General features: G+C 39.2%; 1 protein-coding gene across 1 annotated transcript in view; it reads right to left on the reverse strand.

The window, feature by feature from the left end:
- Positions 1–20245, reverse strand: part of Actr2 (actin related protein 2) — a 44415-nt gene extending 24170 nt beyond the window's left edge. Inside the window, exons 1-2 of the mRNA XM_070004510.1 lie at positions 20089–20245; positions 6937–7047 (exon numbers count right to left, since the gene is read on the reverse strand). Coding sequence (XP_069860611.1) covers positions 6937–7047; positions 20089–20136 — 159 coding nt within the window. The 5' untranslated portion in view covers positions 20137–20245. The remainder of the gene's footprint in view (positions 1–6936; positions 7048–20088) is intronic.
- Positions 20246–21305: the final 1060 nt, after the last annotated feature.

Consider the following 21305-nt stretch of genomic DNA (forward strand, 5'->3'; position numbering starts at 1 on the left):
CTCAACTAGACTAAGGGAAATTTGTTGTTACAGAAAACAATGAGGCATTAGAAAACAATTCATTCTTTAAAATGATCTCATTGGCAAATTGTCAATATTAAAGTGTAATACTGAAAAGCTATGCTATCACACATGAAGCATAATACTCACAGCTCTTGTTTCCAATGAGAATATATTTAAGATGACCCATATTTGAAAAAAAAAAAAAACTATGTTTAACAAGGCTTGAAAAAAGGTAGCTGAGATAGTAAATACTAATTTTTGTGTGTTGATGAATTCACTCAAATACCAGAATAAACTAATTGGGGAGAATGATGCATTGTACTCATAAACTAACATGTTGAATTGAAATCCCTTTGTACAACTACTTAAATAATAAAAGAAAAAAAGAGCTACTATTTGCTACAATATAAAGTTTAAATTATAGAGAAATGAAAAAAAGGAACAAAATTAAGATAAGGTAACTAAAATATATGAATTTTAAAATTAAAAAAAAAACCCGGATAAAGTTAAAACCAGGGTGAGAAACTTATTTAAAACAACAACAGGGCTGGGAAGGTAGCTTGGTGGTACAGTGCTTGCCTTGCATGCATGAGGCCATGGGTTCGATTTCTCAGCACCACATAAGCAGAAAATGCCGTAAGTGGTGCTGTGGCTCAAGTGGTAGAGCTCTAGCCTTGAGCTGAAGAGTTGAGGGACAGTGCCCAGGCTCAGAGTTCAGGCCCAATGACTGACAAAAAATAAACAAATAAAATAAATAAATAAAACAAAACCAGATCTCTGGAAAATTCACTGAAAGCAACATCAAAGAGGATATAAACAAAGTAAAAACAAATACTAAAAATATTTCTAAAACTTCCTTTTGCAACTAATTTCCTTATAAAGCTAATTTCCCCATAATTTAATAATAAGTATGTGTGTGTTTGTGTATGTATATGAATGCTAGTTCTCAAGCTTGCACTCAAGGCTGACACTCTACCATTTGAGCCACAGATGTACTACCAGCTTTCTAGGGGTTAATTGGAAATAAGAGACACATGAACTTTCTTGCTTGTGCTGGCTTTGAACCTTGATCCTTAGATTTTAGCCTCCTGAGTAGCTTAGATTACAGGTATGAGCCATCAGCACCTGGTCAAATTTCTTAATTATTTAAAATCTTAGGGAAGAAAATTCGAAACAAGCTGTACTAGTGAATGACATGCTTAGGTGGAAGTATTTAGGAAGAGATCTACTAATATATTAACTTACTTTGAAACATCAAAAACCAAGATGGATATTTGGATAGGTATGTGATTAAGTCAACACAATATATAGTATCAGAATTTAGGTGACAGGAATAGAATATAAAGAATAATACAATGCACAGAGTAATATAATTCTTTTAACATTGCTATATAGGCTAAACACTTTAACAAATAATAGAGAAGAAATCCATACCAACAAGTATATATGTACTTACAGATATTAACAAATTTGATATCCAATTTGTTATTCTCATCTATATTTTTGGACTGCATAGATAATTGATCAAATCAATATTATTTCAACCAATTTAAAGTATGAGAATGCTTTTTATTTCAAAGTATAGAAGCTTACTTTTTTCTGAAACAATGCCAAGTCTAAGAAATATTGACTTCTAAGGCCCTACACACTATTTGAAGGATTAACTGAAAGAAACCTTTGACCTAGTTCCATCTGAACAAGAAAATTTTAAATGTAGTAAAGAAAAGATTTCTGGGCACCGGTGGCTCACACCTGTAATCCTAGCTACTTAGGAGGTTAAGATCTGAGAATTGCAGTTTGAAGCTAGCCTAGACCCGAAACTCCTTGAGACTCTTATTCCAATTAACTGCAAAAAAAAAAAAAAAAAAAAAAAAGCCAGAAATGGAACTGTGGCTCAAGTGGTTGTGCTAACCTTGAGCAAAAAAATTCAGGGACAGCACCTATGTCCTGAGTTCAAGTATTGGAACAAAAAAAGAAAAAAAGGAAGGAATGAAGGAGGGAAGGAGGGAAAGAGGGAAGAAGGGAAGGAGGGAGGGAGGGAGAGAGGAAGGAAGAGGGAGGGAGGGATAGAGAGGGGAGGGAGAGAAGGAGGAAGGGAAGATCAATTTATAATCCTAGGTACCCAGAAGAGTGAGATCTGAAGACTGCAGTTCAAAGTCAACCCAGGCAGGAAGTCCAGGAGACTCTAATCTCCAATTAACCACCTGTACAGCACCCAGGTCCTAAACTGAAGCCACAGGACTGGTGCAAATAAAAATAAAAATAACATAAAATAAAAATCCTGGAAGTGTATCTGGGTGCCACTGGCTCAAGTGAGAAGAGCTTTAGTTATGAGCATATCAAATTTGTAATTGCCAGTCCTTGAATTAAAATCCCAGGATAAGGAAGAATAAACAAACAAAAAAACAACTTAGAACAAGCTAAGCTATGTGTGGTTGCTCTTACCAGTAATCCTAGCTACTTTGGAGATTGAGATTGAAAAGATCACAATTTAAGGCCAGACTAGTCACGAGACTCTAACTCAACCTAGAAATGCTTGAGAAAAGGATGGGTGAGGTGGTAGATGCTTGTCATCCTAGTTTTCAGGAGATGCAGGATTCCATTCTAGGCCAGCATACACATAAATGCAAGATTCTAGCCTAAAAATTAAAAAGGGATATGGGTGCAGGGCAAGGTTGTGTTCAAAATCCAAAATTGCAAAAGAAAAGTCTAAAACATGTAATTATCCCTACACTCCTTCAACATTCAAAAGTTAAAAATGTTAAGTGCTAGCGAGGCTTTCATCTATAATCCTAGCTACTCAGGAGGCTGATATCTGAGGATTGTGGTCAGAGGCTAGTCTGAGAGACTCAATCTCTAAGCAGCAAAAAAGCTGGAAATGAAGGCCTGGCTTTAAGACATGACTGCCATGAGTGGAAAAAGCTGAGAGGGCAAAGGCCTGAGTCTGAGCCCCAATATTCAAACAAACAAAAAAGTATTAAATAAATTACCTTCATCCCTCAGAACAAATTTACAAATACTCAGATCAGTTCTGAAAATTTTAACCAACCACTAGAATTCAAGCCTGAACCACATTCTATTATTTCAAAGACTGAAGAATCATTAATTAAGACACTTTTTCAAAGGTATTTATATTTTATTAAAAGTAGGCTATAGAGATTCTATTTGCCAAAATCATTTTGAACAATGTCATCTTGAATGAGAAAACAAAGCAAGTTTAAAACAACACATATAACTTTAACCCTTGTGTACATCACCTAAATAATAAAATTTAATTTTTAAAATTTAAAATAAAAAAATAAAACAACATATATATCCCTCTTTGAAAAGCTGTTAAGTCTACGTGTACAGTCTTTAGAAAATCACTAAGACAAATGTACATTTTTTTAGAAAAATTAAAAAATTTCCACTCAAATGTTGTTCATTCAAAACAAACCTTCACAGTTACCAACTAAAATATATAATCAGAAATGTCTGATCCTTATCAATACCAAAGATGCTTACACATAATATTTTTAAAATTCTATTATTTTTTATTTTATTTTATTTTTTGTAGGTTGTGGAGCTTGAACTTAGGGCCTAGACGCTGTCCCTGAGCTCTCTTGCTCAAGGCCACAGGGCCATTTCTGGTTTTCTGGTGGTTAATGAAAGTTGAGTCTCACAGACTTTCCTGCCAGGCTGGCTTTGAAACACCATCTTCAGATCTCAGCCTCCTGAGTAGCTAGGATTACAGGTATTAACTACCAGCACCCAGTTTCATTTTTAACAAATATTAAAAAAATTAAAAGTATCAAAATATGGAAGCATTTATATTATCACAGAAAAAAAATGAGTCAAATGGGATCTGGGGAATGTACCTCAGTGGTAGAGCACTTGTCTAACAGGCATAAGGCCCTAGGTTTGATTCCTCAGTACCACAAAGGAAAAGAAAAATGGGAGAAAAAAAAAAAGAGTACAATGTCTGAGATAAGCCCAGCAACTTTTTATCTTGAAAACAAAAACAAAAACAAAAACAAAAACCTACCATACAATGGTATTTATTGACAAGCTGAATAGAGAATCTGTTCTTGTTGTGGGAAAGCTTTATAGGTGTGTTATCCTTTTCTTTTTTTCTTTTTTTTTTTTTCTTTTTTTGGGTCCGGTAGTGGGGCCTGAACTCTGGGCCTGGGCACTGTCCCTCAGCTCTTCAGCTCAAGGCTAGCGCTCTACCACTTGAGCCACAGCGCCACCTCTGGCTTTTTTCTTTTTTGCTTATGTGGTGCTGAGGAATTGAACCCAGGGCCTCAGGCATGCAAGGCAAGCACTCTACCACTGAGCCACCTTCCCAGCCCCATGTGTGTGTTATCCTTTTCTTACTTATCTTCAGAAAAATGCCAAATCTATTCTTCAATAAAAATGGTATGGGAACAAGTTACTTTTTCATTTCTTTCTCTATTTTTGGTTCACTGTGCATATTAAAATTTTATTCCATTAAATGTTATGATAAACTAAATGCAATCACAATGAAGGGTAGGCAATAACATCAGTCAACAAAGTGAATCTATCCAAATGTTAACAACTTCATCTCAATTTTCTGGCTCACAATTATCTTATGTAATAAAGCCACTTTGTTTCTAATATTATGCATACTACATTCCATTTTAATTATAGCATTCATCTATAAAAACAACAAGGAAAACAATTCAAAACTATGTTAGTAATTAGTTCTTGTCTGGTCCATTGACTTAATTAGTTGCTACCAAATTGAAGCAATGAAAAAGGTTAAAACTTAAAATTAAAATATGGAATAACGCCCCCTCCCCAATTCTAAAGGGACACAAAACAACAACTACTGTCCCACCAAGCAAAAGTGGAAAACAAACAGAGAGCATGTGTGTAACCTCACTTACCATCTTTTTGTTATTCTACTTCAACAGGTCAAGAAAGGTGAAGAAAGAGAAGGTAGAATTAAGAGTCAGAAAAGGCCTAAATAAAATCCTCACTGAAATTTTTAAACATACAAGTAACAGAGACAAATTAGGTTGAGGTCAGATGCAATACTCTATATTTTCTGGAGTTAATAATCAGGGCCAAATTACTATGGGCAGTTATTATTCCTGAATAAAAATTAACTCAATAAATGATTCAAATTCCCATCTTTTTTAGTCTACCATCATATTTTACCTATTAGGACATGTAAGCATAAGACAATTCACCAAGCACAGGAATTCATTTCATTACTGGATTTAAGAATTAATGAAAATAAGTAGCAACAGCAAAGGTCTAGCTGTATAAATAGAGTTATATAATTAAGGACTGTTTGTCTAAGCAACAGTATTCAAACTAAATCTAACACAGGTCTCTTACTGTTTTCTACTGAAAAAACAATTTAACCTGAAAGGCTTTAAAGACTGAGCAGAGTGAGAAGAACTGAGTAAATAGAACAGAAAATTACCAATCAGATCAGCAAATGCTACTGGGGAACTCCTTGACAAAAATATCTTATTAGAATAGTAACAAGTTTGATTTCTCTCACTTGGGCCTTAAAAAGCAAGAAAGTAGGTATGAAGACATGTATAGTATTTGTTGTCTATGCTGGAGAATAAAACTGGCTTTAGGGCTGTGAATATGGCTCAGTGATAGAGAGCTTGCCTAGCATGCATGAAGCCCTGGGTTCAATTCCTCAGTACCACATAAATAGAAAAAGCCAGAAGTGGTGCTGTGGCTTACCTGGTAGAGTGCCAGACTTGAGCAAAAGAACCTCAGGGACAATGTCCAGCCCTGAGTTCAAGCTACAGGATTGGCATTAAAAAAAAAAAAGGCTATATTTGATGTATCTTTATATCTCAAAAATTTATTGTACAAAAAAAATGTAAAACAGCCAGACGCTGAATGAAAAGTATTTCCTCTACTCAGTAGTTTGTCCTTACCACTATTATTAGCTCAACTTCCAAAGTGAAGTTTGACAGAATTCAATCAGAAAGAAGTTCACAAAAAGAGACTAAATAATCTCAAAAATTTTCTTTAAAACAAAGTCCCTTTCTAAAAAGTTTTATATTTAATGTTTCAGGTGAGTTTAACCTAATGAAGGCTAGAATTCACTACTTTTTTTCAAAAATTTAATACAAGCCTCAGTTTATAACTTTTGTTCATTAATTATCTACTACCAACAGTAGATGCCTACCAAAAAGCAAGTCTCAACTACCTATCATAACCACCTTTCTAGATGTCTCAAACAAATATCCCCATCAAATGACTTATGACCTAACACTTTACTAAGTCTTCTCAAAGACTGTCTGGATAGGACTAACAATGTGGGCATAGTCACAAACAATTCGCCAAAAACTCTTCCTTGATTTCTAGTCCTGTAGGAGAAAAAGCCACCATTCTTAATTTTTCCTAACATATATAAAGTAGGCAATGATAACTTGCCCTCCTGCCTCCCTATGGTAAGATAAATAGTGCCAGGCCAAATAAAGACTTGCACAGCTTCCTTTAGTATTTTATGGCAATCAGTTATATTAGTGAAAAGAGGAACCAATGAGGTTTGCATTCTGTGTTTTCCTGACTAGCTATATTTAAAGAGTAGGAAAATAAAATACAGAGGAAAAAAATCTAAGGTCCCAAAAAGACACTAGGATATGACAAATACATCAGATTGAAAGACAAAAATTTCCAGGCTGATGTCCTTTAAAAATTATGTAATAGGACTTCAAGTTACTAAAATAGGGTTTCATATCAATGTAAGTATTATACTCCAGATAGTAATGGCATTAAGCCTTACATAAAATTAGATTAAATAAATTCTTATGTCCCTGTTATGTTAATATAAATCAGAATAAGAAAAATCCTTCCTTCCCCTTTATTTTTCATGGCATCATAATTTAAAGCTACTTAATTCAAAGAATATCTCATATGCCTTGATGATCACTTTAACAGTAAATAAAACATTACCTTGATTTCAATATTTCCCACTTTGGTGGTTGATCTGATAATAGGTCTTCCAACCAAAGCTGGGAAGATGTGTTCTGGAAAGTTAGAGCCTGCATATCCACACTTCACGAACTGGAAAGAAATAACAAAAATGGGTCAGGGCCAAGAGTTCATTCAAGTCATTTAAAAACAGTATGTAAAAACATTATTTTGCTTTTATAAAGCATTTGAAATTATGGTACTTTCAAACTACCCATTTTAGCCATTCATTCTATTTTCTAGCTTCATCTCCACTAACTTCTCTCATGGTTCAACTGTTTCTAGAGTTCCTGTTACTTACTATAAATGCTTATTTAGTGCTTAGTGGCTCCACTGAAGGGAAAGCCTACAAGAGCAAGGAGCGATCTAAGCCATTCATGCTGCAACCTGATGCCTAAAACAGGCCTTGGCACACAGTGGTCTTTCAGGCAGTGTTTGAATATGGAAAAGTTTACTCAATGAATGCTAATTTTTGAAAAAAAAAAAAAAAGGTTAGAAAATGAAAAGAATAAAGCTTCAATTCAATTACCGTCAATTGGTTGCACAAAGTGGCTTCATTTTACCATGCCCATTTATATATAATGCATCTTTATTAGTCATCCTTTCCATCACTCTCCCTCCTTGAAGCAGTCTCAGCAAGCTTCTCTGTTCCATTTTCACACATGTACATAAAGCATTTTGACTATATTTGCCCTCCTTCTCCCTCTCCATCCTTCTGTTCTCCCATAGAACCTACACCTCAGACATGTTTCAACTTCCTAACAAAGTGCATGTTAATTGTTCAAAGGGCTTCACCATATCCCACACATGCACATATATGCATAACCACACACACACACACACACACACACATACATCCTGTACATGTTTACATTTTACGTCTAGCATCCATAGGAGGAAACATGTGACCTTTGTCTGGGCTTAGTTTGCTTAATAGGATGGTTTCCAGATCAACCCATTTCCTCACAAATGACCTAATTCCACTCTTCTGTATAGCTAAATAAAAGGTGCATACATGCATTTTCATGTCTATCTGTCCCATGCATCAGCTGTAAGGCTGTCTGCTGTGAAGATGCTGCAATAAACATGGGTGTGTGGGTGCCTTCATTCTATCTCAACTTGAGATCTGCCAAATAAATATCCAAGAGGATCACAGCACAGTTTTACATTGTTTTTTGAGGACCCTCTAAAGGTTTGATTTTGAAGTAGGCTTTCATTTAACTAGGGCAGTTCACGAAGAAATCAGTTTCCAAAATGGAGAACTCAAATGGTATATGGATGAGAATCTAGGCATTTTTGCCTATTTACATTTTCACACTCAGATACATATACTTAGTAATAGCAGGAAACAATTTCTTATTCCAATGGTATACTTTTCCAAAGAGAGTATGCCACTGGTTCTAATATCACTTCCATTCTATGTATAAGAAACATATATTCTAAGGGGCTGGGAAGGTAGCTCAGTGGTAGAGTGCTTGCCTTGCATGCTTGAGGCCCTAGGTTCGATTTCTCAGCACCACATAAGCAAAAAGAAAAAAGCCAGAAGTGGCGCTGTGGGTCAAGTGGTAGAGTGCTAGCCTTGAGCTGAAGAGCTGAGGGACAGTGCCCAGGCCCAGAGTTCAGGCCCCACAACTGGACCTCCCCCCCACCCAAAAAAGAAACAGATATTCTAAATCTAGGAAATTTCGCTAGGGTAAAACCTGAAAGGGAACCAAAGGTATTTTGTTTTAAGGCTATACTGGAGCTTAGACTCAGGGACTCATGCTTATAGACTCAGGGACTCATGTTTGCAAAGCAGGAGCTCTACCATTTAAGTCATGACTCCAGATCTTTTTTGCTTTGTTTAAACCTCGCCCTTTCCCCCTTCCCCCTATTTACACACACAGGCCTGAACTGTATTCTTCCAACCTATTCTTCCATAGTTTGGACCACAAACATGTTGGTTGAGACTTTTTGCCCAAGGTTGGCTTTGAACTGTAATCCTCCTGATCTCCTGCCTCCTAAGTAGCTGGAATTACAGATGCAATAAACCATACCTGGCAGTACATTACATTTTTTAAAAATTTTTATTTATTTTTTTATTGTGAAAATACTGTACAGAGGGGCTGGGAAGGTAGCTCAGCGGTAGAGTGCATGCCTTGCAAGCATGAGGCCCTGGGTTCGATTCCTCAGCACCACATAAACAGAAAAAAGAAAAGCCGGAAGTGGTGCTGTGGCTCCAGTGGTAGAGCGCTAGCCTTGAGCTGAAGAGCTGAGGGACAGCGCCCAGGCCCAGAGTTCAGGCCCCATGACTGGCAAAAAAAAAAAAAATACTGTACAGAGGGGTTACAATTAGATGGGCAAGATAATGAGTACATTTCTTATCAAGCATTGTAGCCTCCTCCATTGTTTCCCCTTCCCATCCCTTCCCAGCCTCCCTTTGTCCCCCACCCAATCCTCCCCCCCCCACCAAAGTTGTAAAGTTCGTTTTCGACATGACAACTTGTACTTCTCATTGTTGCAACAGGTCCACCTGTATCCTTATTTAAACAACTTTTTTTTCCCCTTCCCCTCCACAAATTATACCGACATCAAATACAGTGAAAGCAGGGGTTATACTGTGGGGGAGGGACATACAAAGCAACAAAGAAATAATCTTGCCGGGCGCTGGTGGCTCACGCCTGTAATCCTAGCTACTCAGGAGGCTGAGATCTGAGGATCGCGGTTCAAAGCCAGCCCGGGCAGGAAAGACCGTGAGACTCCTATCTCCAATAAACCACCAGGAAAGCGGAAGTGGCGCTGTAGCTCAAGTGGTAAAGCGCTTGCCTTGAGCTGAAGAGCTGAGGGACAGTGCCCAGGCCCAGAGTTCAAGCCCCACGACCGACAAAAAAAAAAAAAAAAAAAAAAAAAAAAAAAAAAAAAAAAAGAAATAATCTTATAAATGCGTTAGAAACAAAAGCATAAAAGAAAAAAATTACAATTTTAAGAGCAGATCTTGAGAGGAAAAGACAAGTAAAAATTTCAAAGTATAGGAAAAAGCAATACTAAGAAATGAAATGTAGCTGGGTGCTTGTGACTCACAGACAGATCTGAAAGACTCTTATCTCCAGTTAACTAGCAAAAAATTGGAAGTCCAGTGGAAGAATATAGGCCATGACTAAGAGGCTATGAGTTCAAGCTTCAGTGTCAGCACATGTGCACATACACACACAAAATGTAATAGAAGTTTCTACCACTTTAATGAGTCTTAATTCAGCAAAATATATACTGCATAAGAATTCTTTTGGGGCTGGAATGTAGCTCAGTGGCAAAGCACTTGCTTAGGAAATACAACATCCTGGGTTCGATCCCCAGTACCAAAAAAGAAAAGACAAAAAAAAAAAAAAAAAAAAGAATTCTTTTGTCTACTGCAGAAACACAAGTGCCTAAACAGTTTCAAGCACATAATAGGCATATAATAATGATCAATAAATACTAAAAACATTTGTTGATTTAAGAACACAAAACTAAGATTCTACTTCTATGGACCCAACTAAATCTGAATCATATTTGAAGGAAAAATAACACCTGTATCTGTACTGAGACAGGCTTGCTATCATTCCTTAAACAATGCAATTATTTACATAGCAATTACATAGTGTAGTTGATATTCTACATATGAATATGATGCCATTTTACACAGGGTCCTGCTGGGGTTTCAGCATCTGTCTGTGTACGTGTGTGTTAGAATGAGTCCTCTGTGGATAGCAAGGGGAAATTGCACTTTAAGATTTAGGAAAAGTAGCCGGGCGCTGGTGGCTCACGCCTGTAATCCTAGCTACTCAGGAGGCTGAGATCTGAGGATCGCGGTTCAAAGCCAGCCCGGGCAGGAGAAACCGTGAGACTCCTATCTCCAATAAACCACCAGAAAACCGGAAGTGGCGCTGTAGCTCAAGTGGTAGAGCGCTCGCCTTGAGCTTGAAGAGCTGAGGGACAGCGCCCAGGCCCAGAGTTCAAGCCCCACGACCAACAAAAAAAAAAAAAAAAGATTTAGGAAAAGTATTTTTTTCTAGGACTCTATGTACCATATATTTTTTGGAAGAATTAGGATGAAAAATTACCTGAATGTCATGCATGATGTAATAATACAAAAGCAGACAATTTCTTGAATATATGCAAGAAAATCTTGTTTGATATAGTACAACTTAAACTCTTGACTATCCAAGCTACAAAAAATCTTCAAGTATCTCTATAACAACCTTATTGAAGATGCTGAACATTTCATTAAAAACAGCCTAGAACATTCTGCAATCCAGAATTTTGGTTGCACTCCAGTTTTTTTAAATGTTGAAATTATGATTTGAACATATTAAAGCTGTTATGAAAAACCTGTCTCTAATTGGGAAATGTCTTATTACCAATTTTACCTGAACTTCTATCCTTTCAGTTTGCTTAATTTCAGAACCTAAATAAAACATATAATTAAGATATATTTTTCTGTCTTTGGGGTATAAGGAACAGACACAGAAATGGGAGAAACAAAGGGTGAACAAATGCAGCAGTAGTACTCACTAGACAGTATGTTGAAAATGAACTACACAACTTGTGGGTGAGGACAAGATGGAAAAACTGGGAGAGCGTGAAAGGGTGACACTGTCCAAAAAGAAATGTACTCGTGGGGCTGGGAAGGTGGCTCAGCAGTAGAGTGTTTGCCTCACATGCATGAGGCTCAAGTGGTAGAGCACTAGCCTTACGCTGAAGAGCTGAGGGCCAGCACCCAGGCCTAGAGTTCAAGCCCCACAATCAACAAAAAGAAGCAAAGAGAGAAAGAGAGAGAGAGACAGAAAGAAAGAGAGAGAGAGAGAGAAAGGAAGGTACTCATTTGACTTAGGAAATGGTGACCTCTCCGTATATCACTTTTATAATAACAATATCAATAAATAAAAATGAAAAAGATACATATTTTCAAACACACAAAACTTAATCTCTTGCCAATTTACCATTAAACCATCAAAGCAAGGATATTTGTTAGGCTCAAGTACCCATTTCTAAAAGTTTAATACTGTAAAATTCCTCCTGGATTATCTTTTAAGGCAGGAGTTAGTGTGGTAGGTAGGCACATGCAATAGGGAAGTTGCCTGTTTATATCTACTTTCTCATTTGATAGTGAAGAACCAGAATATTCTTCCTATCTCAAAGGAGTGTTAAAACAGAATTCAGGAGAACTAGTTCATTGTTCTTCAGTGTTTTTTCCAAGTAATTTATTGATATGAACTACAAAAATCTTAGAGAAACATCTACACAGAGGAAAAGAATAGTCTCATTAGGTGTGGTGGTGCACTTGTGTAATCCAAAATTGTGAAGCTGAAGCAAGAGGACCTCAAGTGCCAACCTGTGCTACCTATTATGAGACCCTGCCCTGTATCCCAAAGAATCCCCATAAAACCTCTCACTTTTACCTCTTAAGACAGAAAACTCTTTTGTCGTTGGGTCAAAACCCAGCTCATCTCATATGTATAATCTTTTTTTTTTGGGTCTGGTCGTGGGGCCTGAACTCTTCAGCTCAAGGCTAGCGCTCTACCACTTGAGCCACAGCGCCACTTCCAGCTTTTTTCTTTTTGCTTATATGGTGCTGAGGAATCGAACCCAGGGCCTCAGGCCTGCAAGGCAAGCGCTCTACTACTGAGCCACCTTCCCAGCCCCTTAACTACTAATTTTAAAATCAAATTTTCCAAAAAGCATGAATGAATCTTTAAGGTTTTAAAAAGTTATGTTTTCCTTATGTCAGCAATTGAAAAAATATATTGATTAATTTTTCATAGAATTTCCTATATAAGAAATTTATGCTTTACTTCAGACTAATTTCCAATGCTATTACTTTTTCCAGAATTTTTTTTAGGTCCGGTCATGGGGCCTGAACTTTGGGCCTGGGCGTTGTCCCTCGGCTCTTCAGCTCAAGGCTAGCGCTCTACCACTTGAGCCACAGCGCCACTTCTGGCTTTTTTCTTTTTGCTTATGTGGTGCTGAGGAATTGAACCCAGGGCCTCATGCATGCAAGGCAAGCACTCTACCACTGAGCCGCCTTCCCAGCCCCTCATATATATAACCTTAAGCCATATGGAAGTGTAGAATAAATATTCTTTATTATTATTATAACCATACACAAATTTCAGTATAAATAAAAGCCATCATAATTGTTCTTGTGATACCAGTCATAATTTACACATAAATCCTGAGTGTAGAACAAAATTGTTTTTTTTCTGGTCGGTCGTGGGGCTTGAACTCTGGGCTTGGGCGCTGTCCCTCAGCTCTTCAGCTCAAGGCGAGCGCTCTACCACTTGAGCTACAGCACCACTTCCGGTTTTCTGGTGGTTTATTGGAGATAGGAGTCTCACGGTCTCTCTTGCCCAGGCTGGCTTTGAACCGCAATCCTCAGATCTCAGCCTCCTGAGTAGCTAGGATTACAGGCGTGAGCCACCAGCGCCCGGCTCAAAATTATTGTTTTAATACTAAGTTCTTAACTTCAAAGGAATGAACAGATATAGAAGCTGGATGGAACAAAAGTAACCATCTGTCAGGATAATAATGCTCACATTATGTAACTATATAATAATGCTCACAACTGTTCTCAAAGAAAAGTAGAGAATGAATGACTGAAAAGGGAATGTACAAGTTTGTAATGGCCATCTTTTGCACACTAGAAATAAATGACTTCATTGTATGGGCTATAACAACAGAAGTTGGAGGTGAAGGAATCTAAGATACACATCAAACCCTGGTTCAAAGAAGAGGTTGCTCATGTTGACAGGTCTCCCCTTTATCTGGAGCCACATACAAATGGTAAAAACACATAATATGACAAGATGGTAATAATCATATCAATGTTTTCTACTATTATACTTGTGCAGATGGGTCCTCATGTTTAAAAAATTTTCAAAGCCAGGCGCCAGTGGCTCATGCTAATATCTGAGGATTGTGGTTCAAAGCTAGCCTGGGCAGGATTAACCACCAGAAAACTCTAAGTGGCACTGTGGCTCAGAATGGTAGAGTGCTAGCCTTGAGCAAAAAGCTTAAGGACAGTGCCCAGGTCCTGAATTCAAGCCCCAAAAATGACAGAAAAAAAAGGGGGGGGGAATCTTGAACTACACAATTTATTGTTGTTTTACTAAAGGGAGGAAAAGGGGGGAAGGGTGAGGGAAAAGAAGGGAGGGAAAGAAGGAGGAAAGAAGGGAAGAAGGAAGGGATTAGATAAGTCTGGCTTTTCAATGAAAGGTATCAGTCAATTCCAGAAAATGGAAACATGTTTTTTGTTGCCTTTTTTTTTCTTTTTTGGTCGGTGTGGGACTTGAACTCTGGTCTGAGCACTGTCCTCAGATCTTCAGTTCAAGGCTAGTGCTCTAACACTTGAGCCACAGTGCCACTTCCAGCTTTTTTCTTTATTACTTATGTGGTGCTGAGGAATTGAACCCAGAGCCTCATGCATGCAAGGCAAGCGCTCCACCACTGAGCCACCTTCCCAGGCCAGCTAAGCCACATTCCCAGCCCGCTTTTTGTTTGTTGTTGTTGTCTTTTTAGGTGGAGGCAAAAGAAGAGCACAGGAATGAAGGGAAGAAATGTGAACAAATGCATTCATTGTATTCAATATATACTATGTAAAAAATAAACTATGCAATTTGTGGGCAGGGACAGGATAGGGAAAATAGGGGAAGCAAAGGAAAGGGTGACATTGTCCAAAAAAGTAATGTACTCATTACCTGATATGGAATTGTAACCCCTATGCACAACTCCTTAATAATAACAACTTAAAAAAAGAAGAAAGCTGAATGCCTGTGGCTCACACTTATAATCCTAGCTTCTCTGGAGGCTGAGAGCTGAGGATCATGGTTCAAAGCCAGCCGGGGCAGGAAAGTCCATGACACTCTTAGCTGCAATTAACCACCAGAAAACCAGAAGTGGCACTGTGGCTTAAGTGGTAGAGTGATTGCGTTGAGCTGAAGAGCTGAGGGACAGCACCCAGACCCAGAATGCAAGCCCCACAACAGACCAAAAACAAAAACAAAAAAAAAAGGTAACAGTCACTTACCGAACTATTTAGTCTGTCTAAACAGTAGCTTACTGAAAGCAGATGCTGCCTTAGTATTTAGTGCTAGCATTCCTACAGGGTTTTAGATATTACATTAAAACAGCAGAAACGACTATTTCTCATTATTTCAAATGTGAATGCATTAATAGTTACAACAACAATGTAACTAAAATAATGTAACTAAAAATATAACTAAAAGAATCCAACTTTCAATGATAAAAACAGACAATCTTACTATTCCCTTTTTCCAAAAAAATCAGCATTAATAAATCTAAGCCATAACAATATAAAATCCTAAGGAAATACTCTTCTCTAGACTACTAATATGGCTTATGTTAATCCTAGAATTCCCATGCACCCATTATACCGCTTGGTGACTTAGTTCCCTTTTGGTGTGTAACAGGCTGTGTTTAAGAACTAGATTTTACCATATATAGTTTCCTCTTCTTAGTACTGTGGTTTCAAACTTGCTTTTACTTCCTACTGAGTCATCAAATGGTAAGAGTATGAGTAGACTATACCTTCAAGTAAAAATGAAGAAAATTTCATCTGCTCTAAAAGTAACTTTTCCTTTTAAAAAATCAGAATTTATAGCCAGATGCATGTAACTCATGGCTGAAATCCTAGCTACCCAAGAGTCTGAGTAAGATCTAAGGATGACAGTTCAAAGCCAGCCCAGGCAGAAAAGTCGGTGAGAGTTTTATCTCCAATAAATTCAAGACCGGAAGTGGAGCTGTGGCTCAAGTGATAGAGTACTAGCCTTGAGCAAAAAAGCTCAGGAAACAGCCCCCAAGGCCCTGGGATTCAAGTCCCAGGACTAGCACAAAATAAATCATAATTTATAAAGTTTTGTTTGGGCTTATCGGCCTTGTATTTTTTCCTTACTAATTTTATCTGATAGTACTGGCATATTAATTTAATCATACAATAATATCTTAGCCCACTGAGGCTTTTTTTTTTTTTTTAAGGTCGATTGGGTGTTTTGAAGTTAGGGTCTGAGCACTGTTCTTAAGCTTTTTTGCTCAAGGCTAGTTTTCTGGTGGTAAATTGGAGATAAGAGTCTCACAGATTTCTGTCCAGGCTGGCTTTGAACAGCAATCATCAGATATCAGCCTCCTGAATAACTAGGAGTACAGATGTGAGTCACCAATGCTTAGCTGAGGTATTTTCTTCCAGAACAAATCTGCAGAATGAAACCACTGGGGTTCTAGTTTCTATTTCAAACACTCTTAAATTCAATATATAATCATAAAGATAAAAGCAGACCATAATCCACTACAAATGTGACTTGTAAATGAAAATACAAGGATCCTAGTGCTATAAGCTTCTCCATGTCACTAAATCTTACTAAGTCACAGAGGGAAGTCTGCTTTTGGTTAGTAACTGAACTCAAAGCTTATGAGGGGATAAACATTACCAAAGACCCAGGCCCAACTTGAGAGGACCCAAACCTACAGCTTAATCAGAGCTCCAAATTTTTGTCTATATGGCTACTTTCAGTAGCTGTATTTCAGAGAGTAAACAGAATGGTTAAGAGTCTAAAGCATATAAACTATTGATTAGTGTTACTTCTCACAGCCACTCTAATGAGATACAGTATAGTGGGAAGACAGTGAGGAAATGGAGCAGGGCCAATATCTGGCATGGGATCAAACAAACTTGGGGGCTGTTAGAAAGATTAAAAAAAAAAAAATCAATGGTTTGCCAGGTGCCAATGGCTCACACCTGTAATCCTAGCTACTCAGGAGGCTGAAATCTGAGGATCACAGTTCAAAGTCAGCCCAGGCAGGAATGTCAGTGAGACTCTTATCTCCAATTAACCACCAGAAAACTGGAAGTGGTGCTGTGGCTCAAGGGTAGAGCACTTGCCTTGAGCTGAAGAGCTCAGGGACAGTGTCCAGGCCCAGAATTCAAAACCCACAGCCAAAAAAACAAATTAACAAAAATCAACTTCGTGATACTGGGAGTATGGCACTGCTCAGTGGTATAGTGCTTGCCTGGCATGCCTGAGGTCCGGGGTTCAGCAGCCAGCACCACAAAAACAAAAACCTTCTCAGATAATTTTAAAATCTAAAGCATGTAAGGAATAAGTGAAAATACTTTAAGGTAACAACTATTCCCATGAAATTTTAAAGTTTAAAATTGAATGTCTTTTTATTATTATTATTTTTTTTTTTTTTTTTTGTTGGTCGTGGGGCTTCAACTCTGGGCCTGGGCGCTGTCCCTCAGCTCTTCAGCTCAAGGCGAGCACTCTTACCACTTGAGCTACAGCGCCACTTCCGGTTTTCTGGTGGTATATTGGAGATAGGAGTCTCATGGTCTCTCCTGCCCGGGCTGGCTTTGAACTGCGATCCTCAGATCTCAGCCTCCTGAGTAGCTAGGATTACAGGCGTGAGCCACCAGCGCCCGGCTATTATTATTATTTTTTGTTAGTTGTAGGGTTTGAACTCTGGGCCTGGGCTTTGTCCCTGAGCTCTTCAGCTCAAGGCAAAGACTCAATCACTTGAGCCACAGTACCACCTCCGGTTTTCTGGTGATTAATTGGAGATAAGAGTCTCACAGACTTTCCTGCCCAGGATGGCTTTGAACAGCGAGCCTCAGATCTCAGCGCTCAGCCTCCTGAGTAGCTAGGAATGCAGGTATGAGCCACCAGCACCCAGCTGAATGTCTTACTATTTTATTGTAAAGAAATAATTGTAACTTTGTGTACCCACATAGAACCTAGATGACCACTGAGGTCTATGAGTCTAAGTGCTTAAGAAACATTATACAGAATCTAAGCAGTTCCTACTCTAACTTTTTAGAAATGTCACAGCATTCCTGTTGCTATGACTCACACCAGAGCTAGTTTATAAACCACAGCCAATCATGTTTAAAGGAAAAATATGGATACATTTTATAACTAAATTTTAAACATAAAATTAACTACATACAGTTTTTTTAATTGGCTACACTTTTTATTTTTTTGTGGGTCGTGAGGTTTGAACTCCTAGCCAGGAATCCAGGTGTAAGCCACTGGTGCCTGGCTAACACTTTTTTTTTTTTTTTAAGATATCATAGTAACTGGTCTTTTGATCTAAGGAACAGGTTTTAAAATTTTTGGTTATATGGGAAGGTGGCTCAGTGGTAGAGTGCTTGCCTTGCCTGCATGAGGCCCTAAGTTCGATTCCTCAGCACCACATAAACAAAAAAAAGCTGTAAGTGGTGCTGTGGCTCAAGTGGCAGAGCCACTTGAAGAGCTGAGGGACAGTGCCCTGGACCAGACAGAATTCAGGCCCCACGACCAAAAAACAAAACAAAAAAAAATTGGTTTTGTATTAGACAGTAATATATTTAGCTTCCTAATGTTGGTTAAACTAGAAAAACAGTAATGTAAAGTTAGCTCACAGTGGTGAGAGATGTAACTCAGTAGTAGAGCACTGGACTAGTATTCATGAGGTCCTTGGTTCCTTTCCAAACACTGCAAACAGCCAATCTCATGTGTGCATGTATGTGAAATATGTGTGTGTGTGTGTGTATATGTATATACATATACACACACACACACCCTATATATCACAGGCGACATCACTTAGAATCCTCAAAAAGAAGTAATGCATTTGCTGAATACTAACAGCTACTTAAAGATAAAATATAACTTAAAAACAGAAATGCATAAAAATACAATTGCTTTTAGTTTCTAAATAAAGTATTGGGCACAGCCATAAAATACTTTTAACTTCAATTTTGAAGGTTTTAAACTTTTGAGACTTCAGTAAAAATCATGATAGTGTTTTCAAAAAAGCATCTTTGAATTTTAGCTGTAAGAGCAATATATATTCATAAATGTACCCATACATGTTAAAAAAAGACAATTTTCCTAAGAATTTAGGTCATAAAGTCCTACCAATCTTCCCTAACACCCTTATCCTTTGTGTTAGAGTTAACCAATATGAACGTTTTTTTGTGCATCCCTGCGTAATTTCCATGTTTACGAATACATAAATATCCTTAATACAGAAAACACACAAGAGGGACTTGCTCTTTCTTCCCCTCAACAATTCAGTTCCCAGTGAGTTTTAAAGTTCAAGTAACATTTATTCTAATTCATATGTCACATGTATGAGAAGGAAGGAGCAAGAAGAGTAACAAAATGTTATACTACCAAAGTGGTTAGGAATCACTATAGCACTCAACCAAAATAAGTTTGCTGACCGCACCCCCCAACGCAATATATAGTTTAATGGGGTGGTGGTGATGGAAAGAACCCACTTTCAAATAGTTTCTAAATCACTCTTTGAGCATGATTTTAACAAATTAAGACTACACTTGGGGTTGGGGAGGATGAGGATGAAGGTGGAGAAGGAGGAACCAAAACATTATCTCTCCCCTCGCCCCCCCAAAGTCAGTGGAATTAACACTTGGAAGGATCCTAGATCTCCCAAACATCAATCATCTCAAGGAACATGCTGGTATCCGCGGGGGCTGTGTGTGGGCCAATGTACCAGAAGACAAAGCACAAAGTATTCTGCAACCTTTAAAACAAACAAACAAACAAACAAAACCTCAAGACACACAGGCTGACAGAAGGGTTAAGAAAAAGGGCAACAAATCCTCCTGAAGCCCAGCGCCAAGAGCTGGGGCCCAATGCATGACAGCACTTCCCTTTTCTTCTTCTTCTCCTTCTTCAGTAAACGCGTTTCCTGCCTGCCATTCGATACCTTCAGCTATACAGGAAGAGGAAGGCCTCAAGGTCTCTCTCCCCGTCACACACCGGTGAAGATAGGAAATGGAACCCTCCTCGCTACACGCAACAGGCACACTGCTGTTTGCCCCTCGGGCAAAAAGCCCCAGCTCCACCTAGGAGCCGACCCCTCCAGGCCACAGGAAAGGGTCGGGCCCAGGTGTCCGTCCGCCACGATCGGGGGTGGAGGGGGGAAGGACCGGGTTGCAGAAAGACCCCGGCCCGGCCTGCTCCTCCCGACGCACACAGGGGCCGGAAGGGTCGCCCCGCGCCCGCTCGCCCCTGGGCCCTGGACAGCCGCCCGGAGCCAGGAGCCCTTGCGCCTCGTGCACAGGCCGGCGGCCTCCGCCGCATCCCAGCCGGTGCTTACCCCGGTGCCGTTGTCGCACACCACCACCTTCCTGCCCTGGCTGTCCATCGTCCGCCCTGAGGAGAGCCGCTTCGGTCCGCACAGCCACTACCGCTGCCACCGCCCGGCTCGAACCTCTTCCTCCTCCTCCTCCTCCTTCTTCGAAGCCCCTCCCTCGGCTCAACTTTCTCCTCCCTCCCCCAACCGGAAGTGACCTCTCTGCCCCGCCCGCTCGCCATTTATCAGACAGCCCGGTGCAGAAGGGGCAGGACGGAAGGCAAGAAGCGGAGATCGGCAGCGGTGGCGTCCAATAAGAAGACAGCCGCCCAGGTGTGACGTCACCGATGCCGCGCCCGAATATTCTTATAGCCTGGCTTCCGGCGCTCTGTCTGGTGTTAATGGCGGCTGACTTCGTGGTTGCTGGAATTAAGGGCGCGGCGTCCTGGGTTCCCGAAGACGCTGGCAGGTGAAACACAACGTGCGTGCCGCGAGGTGGCCGAGGAATGTGGCGGCGCCGCTAGCTGGGAGGACAGGGAGCAAACCTGGAGGCCCCAGGATGTTCTCCCATTGAACATGGCTTGGTGTGCCTGGGTTCCAGGCCTTTTCAGGGCACAGACGTACATTCCCAGGCTATCCCTCTCCATTTGCCTCTTCCAGTAATTCCTTGTTGCGCACGCCTTAAATTTGTGTGACTATTTGAACACAGAGCCTCAGTTTTGAAATCAGGAAAACAGCGTTTCAAATCTGGCCCTGCCAAGAGTACCATCCCCACGTCCCCGCGCGGAGATAACCTTTATCTCTGTGGGTGGTTGTGAATATAAAATTCGGTGCATAGAGTGGTAACTATTATTAGTTTTATTGCATTTTTCTGAACATGGCTCTTTATATCCATAATGGCGCTACTTCTTTTTTTTTTTTTTAATCACTTGGCAGGCTTCTTTCTACTCATACCCTAAGATCTAGCTTGTTTATATCACTCTCAAGACCTATGAAACCCTCAAGGTGTTCTTTACTCCCTGTCCTTGCTATTACTTTGCCATGGGTATGTGAATAACAGCATTGTGCTTATTATAGTCAAGTATTTATTGGATTAATGACACACATAAAAACGTTTTATAGTTTTTGAGAAGCAAGAACTAAAATTATGCCTTCTACATAACTGTTCTACATATGACATTTAAAATAAAACTTGAATCATGAACTCCAACTTGGTATTCTTCTTATAACACTAGAAGCCT

The sequence above is a fragment of the Dipodomys merriami genome, unplaced genomic scaffold (assembly GCF_024711535.1).
Source record: "Dipodomys merriami isolate MVZ:Mamm:240054 unplaced genomic scaffold, mDipMer1.0.p SCAF_63, whole genome shotgun sequence".
Lineage (NCBI taxonomy): Eukaryota > Metazoa > Chordata > Mammalia > Rodentia > Heteromyidae > Dipodomys > Dipodomys merriami.